An 8,223-nucleotide genomic window follows, 5' to 3' on the forward strand; every position below is an offset into this window, starting at 1 on the left:
AATTTGGACTCAGATCTGTCAGGTCCAAATGACTGGACTCTCCCTACCTCCGAGCTTCCTGCTCTGTGGAGCATCTGCCATCCTCCCTGAGCTTTGATCCTTCAGTGCTTCTGGCCATGAACTAAGCCTTTATTTGGGGAGGGGCAGGCCAGACACTGGGTCAGGACCCGAGGCCCCAAATAGGGGAGAGAATGTTCTGGGTGCTCCAGCCACTCCAGGTGCACCTGGTCTGCCAGGGCCGTGAGGAGCAGCCCAGCGGACAGCACCACGCCAGTACTCCACGTCTTTGCAAAGTGGCTCACACAGGGTGGCCGTGCGTCCTGCTTCCTCTGGACAGTCCCAGGCCACACCTCGTATAACTGTTACTAGAGGCCCTTTTCACTCTCAAAGTGGGCCTGTTTGCACAATGAATTAGATGGTCATCCTGAGAAAGGGAGGGGTACAAGAGGGTGCGAGGGGTGGGAGAGTCCCAATGCGGGAGCAAAGTTTTCTGCTTGTTCGCTTTGAGTATGCGGGCCCTGGGCAGAAAGCTGAGTGGGGTTCTCAGGCAGGACTGGGAGCATGAGGGAGGGATGGGCTGTCACCGGGAGTCCACGTGGGTCCCCTCGAGCTGCCAGACTGCACCACCTCTCTGAGGGGCCAGCCAGCGTGGAGGCCAAGGGCACAGCCTCTGACCCTGGGCTACTTCCTAACCTCCCTGTGCCTCAGTGTCCCTGTTTGTGAGTGTGGCTGATAATGGTACCTACCTCACTGGGTCGTCATGAGGATTAGATGAGTTAACATTTGTAAAGGGCTCAGAACCGTGCCGGGCATAGCGGCAGCACTCCGTGGGTATTTGTTGAATAAAATAAAGCTGTGGTCACTACTCTAACGCCCGGGGGAGAAGGCAGACGCACGCAGCGCAGGTCACCCGCAAGGGCTCCCCGCACCCTCCTGGGGCCCGGGCGGAAAGGAGGCCAACAGGGAGGGGTCACCAGGGGGATGGGCCCTCCTGAGGAGCTTGGCTGGACGGAGCAGGGGTCTGCGGGGGGAAGGCCACTTCCTCCGCTGGGGCCTGGTCACCACGCTCCTGATTGGAGGAAGGGAGGCAAGGACAGGAGTGTCAAATCTGTGGGACGAGAATACATGGAGAAAATAGATCCCCCAGTCTGCTCAGCCAGCCTGACCCTGGAGCTCCCTGTGCTTGGATCAAATGCAAGAGAGGAGATGTCCCCGAGACCCCCTACGGGGAAGCAGATGCCAGGGTCAGTGGGTGGACTGGGCTGCTCACAGAGCCACGGTGATGTCCACAGGGACACGGGTCCAGAGCAAAGCCCCCAGGACCTGAGTTTATCTCCTACATAGCAGAGACCGGAGCTTGGCTGGGTGAGGGTCCCTCAGGAAGGCGAGGGGACAGGCATGCCTTGCAGAAGGCAGCAGGGCAGGTGCTGGCCCCACACTCTAAGGGTGTGTCACAGGATAAGTCATTTACTGTCAATCTCCGAGGCTCAGGGCCAGGCTTCATCCCAGCCCGGACTCTGGGACCTGCATTCTTTCTCAGACTGCTCTGGGCCCCTCCAGCGCCAGGTGCTGCCAGCCGGGCTTCTGTGCACAGCTCTGAGCCACGGGGCCACCCCTACTGCCACTCAGCCTGGGAACACCTTCTCCCACCCATCCTCCATCTCTGCCACTTCCTCCCCCAGCCCCCGCCTGGTCAGAGGGTCCGGGGAAGAGCCTCTCAGACTCCCTCCTACGCCATCCCGCCAGGGAGCAGCCAGGGCCAAGCGGAGGCGCAGAAACTGAGCCCTCCGTCCAGCTCCTGTTTTCAGCTGAGCTTTATGACCTTTAGTTTCACACAGGCCCAGACCCAGTCCGCACACAGCAGCTTCACCGAGCGGGAGGAGGGCCTGGCCATGGCCCAACGGGCAGAAGAGGGAAGCAACTCCCCGCGTGGACCCCAGGGTGACCACCCCAAAGCAGCCTCCAGTGTGCCAGGCCCTCGGGGCAGCCAGGACTCTGAGGGGGAAAGTCACCAGCCACTCCACCTAATTCCCCCGCTCTATACATGCTCGGGGTCCACTCCTGGCTCTGCCTCCACCTCGGGCTCCGAGGGCCCAGACCCTGGGCTTGGCACCTCCACGACCTCGAGGCCGCTGGGCTCCTCAGCGCAGGCGGGCAGGGGCTCAGAGTCCCCTCGGGCCTCTGCGTCCTCGACCTCAGCGTCCTCGGTGTCACTGGCCCCACCGTCCGTGCCTGGGCTGGGTGGGGCGTCCTGAGAGCGCTGCAGGCAACAGTTGGTGGCCACAGCCATGAAGACCCCTGCGAGGACCACCTCAGAGCCGGCCAGGTAGAAGATGATCTCGTAGTTCTTCAGTGCGTCCACCAGGCGGCCTGCGGGGGACCGGGTGGTAAGGGCCTGCGGGGACCCCATTTTACAGACGCAAAACCCTCCACAAGTTCTGCCATTTGAGGCCTTAAAACTGTCACTTCGCCTCCCTGGACCTCAATTTCTGAAGTAATACGGGGCCTTCGGTGAGGCCGCACTTTACAGTTTACAAGGCACCTCCTGCACCCTGGATTCAAGCCCCACACGCACCCCGTGACTTGCCAGCTGGGGATATTTGGGTGGGAGTGGGAGGGGGCACTGGGCTCAGCCCTGCTCTCCTGGGAGCCCCCAACTCTTGCCCTTTCCACTCAACCCCCCTGGTCTTCAGGAGCCTGGCTCAGCTCTCCCCTCCACCCCCCAAGACCTCCCCCCGCCCTCCCAGGAGGCCCCGGGGACCCCAGACTGAACTGTCGGGCACGGGCTGGGGGCAGGGCTTATGGGTCGGTAACTCCTATTTCCTCCTCTGTATTTTTCAAGTTTCCTATCACAGGCAAATCTTACTTTCAAACTCAGGAAAATCTTTTAATTCCAAGTATTTTCCCCTAAAGCGTGGTTCCTCTGTGGGCTGCCCCTCTCTCAGGGGCATTCTTGTGTCCACACCTGGCTGTGACCCCTCGGTCTGCATCTCTGTGGTCTTGGGGAGGTTCCCTGGTGTCCCCCGAGCCGGCTGCCCAGCTGAGCCCCTGAGCAGTGCTCCCCCAACCTTGCTTTCCTGGTCCCCACCCAGCCAGCCAGTGCTGTCCCTGTCCCTCCCACACGCAGCCCTGTAGGGTCCTTCACCTTCTCACCCCATGAGCCTTCTCCGCCTCTTACATCCACCCCAGGGTCACACAAGAAAATGGAGGATGGCTCCCTGAGCATCTGGGGGGCTGGTGGTGTGGCTTTTGGTGGTGGGCTTGCGGGCTGCCCACACACAGGGCCCGGACAGGTTCAGGAGCTTGGTGGTTCCCGCTGGGTCGGTGAGATGAGGGGCACTCAGCTAGCCCACCCTGGAAGGACGTGCAGCTCACCCCACCACAGGTGCCTCCTGGGCCCCCAGCCAAGGTGGCCTCCCCCTGTCATTGCTCCCTCCCGCAGCCTGACCTCAGCTCTCTCTTGCTCACACGCAGGCTTCCTGCCGTTTCTGGAAAACCTAACAACCCAGGAAGACTCTAATATCCCCCCACCCCCACCTTTCCCATCCTGCCTCCTGCCTCACTTGTATAGGAACACTGTCCCCAAACACGACCTCTCCTGTGGGCTTCTTCACGCCAGCCCCTGCAGGAAGCCCTCCCGGACCACCCTCCTCGAGATGACTCCCCAAGACATGATGTATGTAGGGTGCCCAGTAGATGTGCACACTGGGAGACCTCTGTGCCTCTCCCCATGAGCACACGGAGCACCCCCACTCTGCTCCTGGTTCCCCAAGACGCTGTCCCTATTCCAGTCACCCTCAGAGGCTGGGGAGACTAAGGTGCCCAGACGCAGTGTTTCAAAGGTACAGGCCTTCAGCACCGGGTGGGGCTTCCATCTAATTCTGGGACTGCAACTTAAACTAGGCCTCTGTGCCTCAGTTCCCCCATCTGCAAAAGGAGAGTAAGCACCTGGGCCACCTGCCGGAGACCTAGTGAGCCACCCGCTGGCAGTGTTGGGTCCTTCCTGGCACCTTTCCTGGCTTCTCCGTCCTCACCCAGAGCTAGGGGTACCGGCTTGGAGCAGGGGCTAATTGGCCACGGGAAGGGGCGTCCCCCCAGGCTGTCTCCACCCATGGTACATCCCCGGATGTACCATCTGGTACAGGGAGGGGGTTGCCCTCGGACTTTGGGGCCCTAGGCCGCGGCCCCCTCTCCTCCCGCGGGGCGCACCGGCAGAGGGCGGTCCGATGAGCACAGCCACGGCCTCGACGAGAAGCACCAGGCCCAGCGCACTGGGGAAGCGGTGCGCGCCCACGGCCGCCATGAGCACCTCGAACTGCAGCGCGCCCACCATGCCGTAGGAGAGGCCGAAGGCGACGCAGAAGGCGACGAGGGCGCCGTAGGAGCGCGCGCGCGCGCTGCTCAGGTCCGTGAGCCCGTTGGCCATCAGGGCCAGGCTGAAGAGGTAGGCGACGTGCGGGCGCAGGCGCGCCAGGCCGGCCAGGGCGCCGCACGCCGGCCGCGCCACGATGTCCACGAAGCCCACGATGGAGAGCAGGAAGGCGGCGTCCGCGTCGGGCACGCCCGCGTCCTTGGCGTAGTTCACCAACAGGATGGCGGGCACGAAGAGCCCGAGCGCCATCAGGAACTTGGTGACGGCGTACACCGCGAAGGCGCGGTCGGCGCACACGGCCACGTCCAGCAGGCGCCGCCGGGGCCGGCCGCCGGGGGGTGCCTGGCGCAGGCGCAGCCCCGCGCCGTCCGTGTCCGCCTCCCCGGGGGCCTCGCCCGCGCTGTCCCCGCGCGGCCGCGGCCCAGGCCCCGGGGGCGGCCGCATGACGGCGCCGCACGCGCAGCAGTGCAGCAGGAGGCCGCCGAGCAGCAGGAAGCCGCCGCGCCAGCCGAAGCGCTCGAGCAGCTGCTGGCCGAGCGGCGACAGCGCCGACAGGAACACCGGGCTGCCCGCCGCCGCCAGCCCGTTGGCCAGAGGCCGCCGGCGCTCGAAGTACAGCCCCAGCATGATGAGCGACGGCTGGAAGTTGAGGGCCAGGCCCAGGCCTGCGGGCGAGGCGGCGCTGTGCCAGGCTCCCGAGGGCGCCCCACCCGCCTAGCCGCCAGCTGGAGCGGGGAGGGCGACGGGGCGGGCAGACCCCCGGGAACTGAGCAGAGGGACCTCGAGGACGACCCTCATGGGGAAACCGAGGACAGGAGGTCTTGCAACAAGGGCTCCCGTCCCCGCCGCCACCCCCCGCAGGGAGGAGAGCCATGGGCGCCCTCACCTGTGAGCACCCCAGCCGTCAGGTATAACTCCACAAGGCGCGTGGCGAAGGATGCTAGGACCATGCCAGCCGAGGCCAACAGCCCACCCACCAGCATCACCGGGCGACAGCCAAAGCGGGTCACGAGGATGCTGGACACTGGGCCTGTGGGCAGGGCAGGGTCACCGCTCCGGCTGGACCAATCTCCTCTCCAGTGGACACTCCAGACTTTGCACCTCCCCGCCGTGGAAGACGGCTCAAGGGGATACGGTCACCGCCGGTTCAGAGAGGGCAGTGTCTGGCCAAGGTCACACAGCTTGGCTGGGATAGACCAAGGCTGTGCGTCCTCCAGGGTACGAAGTGGAGGGACCTGTCCTGGTCCAGAGCCGCCATCCCCAACCCTCCTGAGAACACAGAACCCAGAGCGGAAGGGGTGGGCCCTACTCCCTTTGTATCTTCACAGCTGGAATCCTGCTTGGGCTGCGCTTCTCCCCAGGCTGCCCCACCCTCATCCTTACACCCCTCGCTGCTTGGCCAGGAAAACTGCAGCATCTCCCCTATCCGCAGAGGTGGCTAGGGCTTCGGGGAGCGGGAATCTTACTTTGACCTCAGTTTCCCCACCTGTAACGTAGGCGGGTGTGGGTCTTTTGGCAGGAATGCAGGGACCCTGCCTGCTGGCCAGATTTGCTGGGTCAGCCACTCGGGCGCGGGATCCACCTCCAGCCGCTTCCTGCCCTCTCCTCCCCTCTCTCTGGTGCCAGCGTTTCCACGGGCAGGAAGAGGCTTCCGCGCCCCGCCCCGAGGGGCCCGGGGGATGCCCGGGGGCGGGGTGTCGGGTGTCTCCTGGGTCCTGACCCCAGACCCTCAATCTTGGGCCCCGGAGGGGGGCAGGGATCCGCGAGGGGGCGCTGACCGGTGCCGTAGAGCATGGCGAGCATGATGGAGGACACCCAGGCCGTGTCGCTGTAGCCCGCGCCGAAGTCGCGCATGAGCGCGCGGAAGAAGACGCTCACGGCCTTGGGGAAGCCGTAGGCGAAGCCGGTGACCACGAAGCAGGCGCCCAGCACCGCCCAGCCCCAGCCGCCGTCTGGGGGGCCCGCGCCCGGCCGGGGGCCGCCAGCGCCCATCGCGGCTGCCTCTGCTGGAGGAGGGGGTCAGGAGGGAGCGGCCAGGGTCTGTAGCCTAGACAAGGAAGGGGGATGGAGACCCAGCGTGGGGAAACTGAGTTATGGGGCTACCCACGAGAGCCTTGCTCAGGGAACGGAGCCAGGAGGGGAAACCGAGGTAGGACCTCACCCCGATTCTCCCCTCCTCCAAGGGGCGTGCGAAGGGTGAGGGGAGGATGCTAGAGTTGTTCCCACCTGAGTCGACTTCAGGAAGACCCCTCTCGAGGACACTCCTTGCCCCTGAGGACCTAGTGGTGGCAGGACGGGGTGGTGAGCGGGAGAGCCAGGCAGCCGGTGTGTGCCCAGGGACGTGCGTGGGGACCCCAGTGTGCACCTGCGAGGGTCTCAGGACAAAGGAGCAAATGGGGGGAGGGGAGGAGACAGGCGCCGACTGCAAAATGGGGGTTTCTTTTCCTCCCTGGCCTTGTGGTACGTTCGTAATTTTTTTCAAAAGTCAGGAATGACTATTGTCATCAGAACATTTTGGAAAAAAATAACCCAAAACAGGTTAAAACAACATTAGCCTTGTCTCAGAAGCCAAGGGGGCAGAGTTGCAGTTTATCCCAGCCTGGCCCTGCATTTGCTCCGTGCCCCTCACTGAGCCTCAGTTTTCCCACCTGTGAGATGGGTGAGTGATTACCCCAGGCCAGCAGGGAATCTTGGGGGGGGGCACCGTCGGAGCTGTGGCTCCCACTGGACAGGTGGGGAGCTTCAAAGGGGCCCTGGGAAAGAGAACTTCTACCTTCCAGACCCCTAGCAGCCCCCCAGTACCCCCACAAGGAGAAGTCTCTCTGGCTCCTGGAGCTCCCCCCAGGGGTTCACACAGCAGCCCCGTGCGCCCCCGTAACAGACAGGAGGGTGGGCCTCCCAGGCAGGATGGGCCAGACCACAGCTGCGGCCGACCGAACCTCCCTCCCTCGGAGGCCCCTGGGTGCTGGGGGTCTCCCTGCCCGCGCTGGGCAGTGCCAGGGGCCCTGCGGGCATCTCGGATTCCGCCCCTCCCCCACCAGGACAGGGTCTGGCTTTTCCTGCCTGTCGTCCCCTCACAACGGCAGCCACTTGAGGACCCCGACAAGAGGGTGGCCCTGGCAGCCCGAGCCCCACGCTCACCTGTGCCGGCCTGTGGGTTTGGGTGTCCAGCCTCACATCTCCTGAGGCCTGCAGGGAGGGCTGCCCCACCGGGTCCCCGGGGAGCCTAGCTGGGGGGGGGGGGGGGGGGGCACAGCTGGCGACTCCCAGGCTTGCCTGCAGACCAGCCTTGGACTCACCCCACGGCTCGCTGCCCCATGCCTGGGGCTTAGTGTTCCGCCACCCAACCCGCCCCCTCTAAGAGGCTTTTCCCTGAGCTACCTCAGGCCGGGCCCCATGGTGGGGCTCCCAGTCCCAGGCCCCTCCAAGGGGGGCTAGAGGGATGGGGAGACCCCTCCACCTCCCGGAGCCCAGGCACCTCGGGCAGAAGACACATAGAGCCCTGCCCAGGGTGGTCCTGGTGTGGCTGGGGGCACGGCCCTGCCCTGGAGAGACCCCACCAGCCTAATCACCTCCGCTCCTCGCCTGCCTCCCACCCCCAGGCCACATTCCAGCAGGGGCCTCGGTGGCTTTCCCCTGGATAAGGCTAATCCAGCCGGATAGCCTGGGACTGAGGGGGCAGTGAGGGGCCAGAACAAAGGTGGCTGTGTCCCAGGCCGCCTGAGGGGGACTTGCCGGTGGTCCCAGACCTCAGCTACTGCCCCCCTTCCTCCTCTGGAGAGGCCACTGTTTCCTGGGTGACCCCCTGCTGAAATGAGACTGGGCCAGCCATGGGGGAAGACAGGTTGAAG

The 8,223-nt window shown here is 64.7% G+C and overlaps 1 protein-coding gene across 1 annotated transcript; it reads right to left on the reverse strand.

Moving 5' to 3' along the window:
* Positions 1-1,797: 1,797 nt before the first annotated feature.
* On the reverse strand, positions 1,798-6,373 carry SLC16A8 (solute carrier family 16 member 8). Its single transcript, XM_023631052.2, has 4 exons — positions 6,151-6,373; positions 5,259-5,402; positions 4,210-5,037; positions 1,798-2,370 (listed from the first exon to the last, which is right to left on the reverse strand). Exons 1-4 carry the CDS (start codon positions 6,362-6,364, stop codon positions 2,039-2,041), a joined length of 1,518 nt encoding a protein of 505 aa, XP_023486820.1. The 5' UTR covers positions 6,365-6,373; the 3' UTR covers positions 1,798-2,038.
* Positions 6,374-8,223: the final 1,850 nt, after the last annotated feature.

The sequence above is a fragment of the Equus caballus genome, chromosome 28 (genome assembly GCF_041296265.1).
Source record: "Equus caballus isolate H_3958 breed thoroughbred chromosome 28, TB-T2T, whole genome shotgun sequence".
NCBI lineage: Eukaryota > Metazoa > Chordata > Mammalia > Perissodactyla > Equidae > Equus > Equus caballus.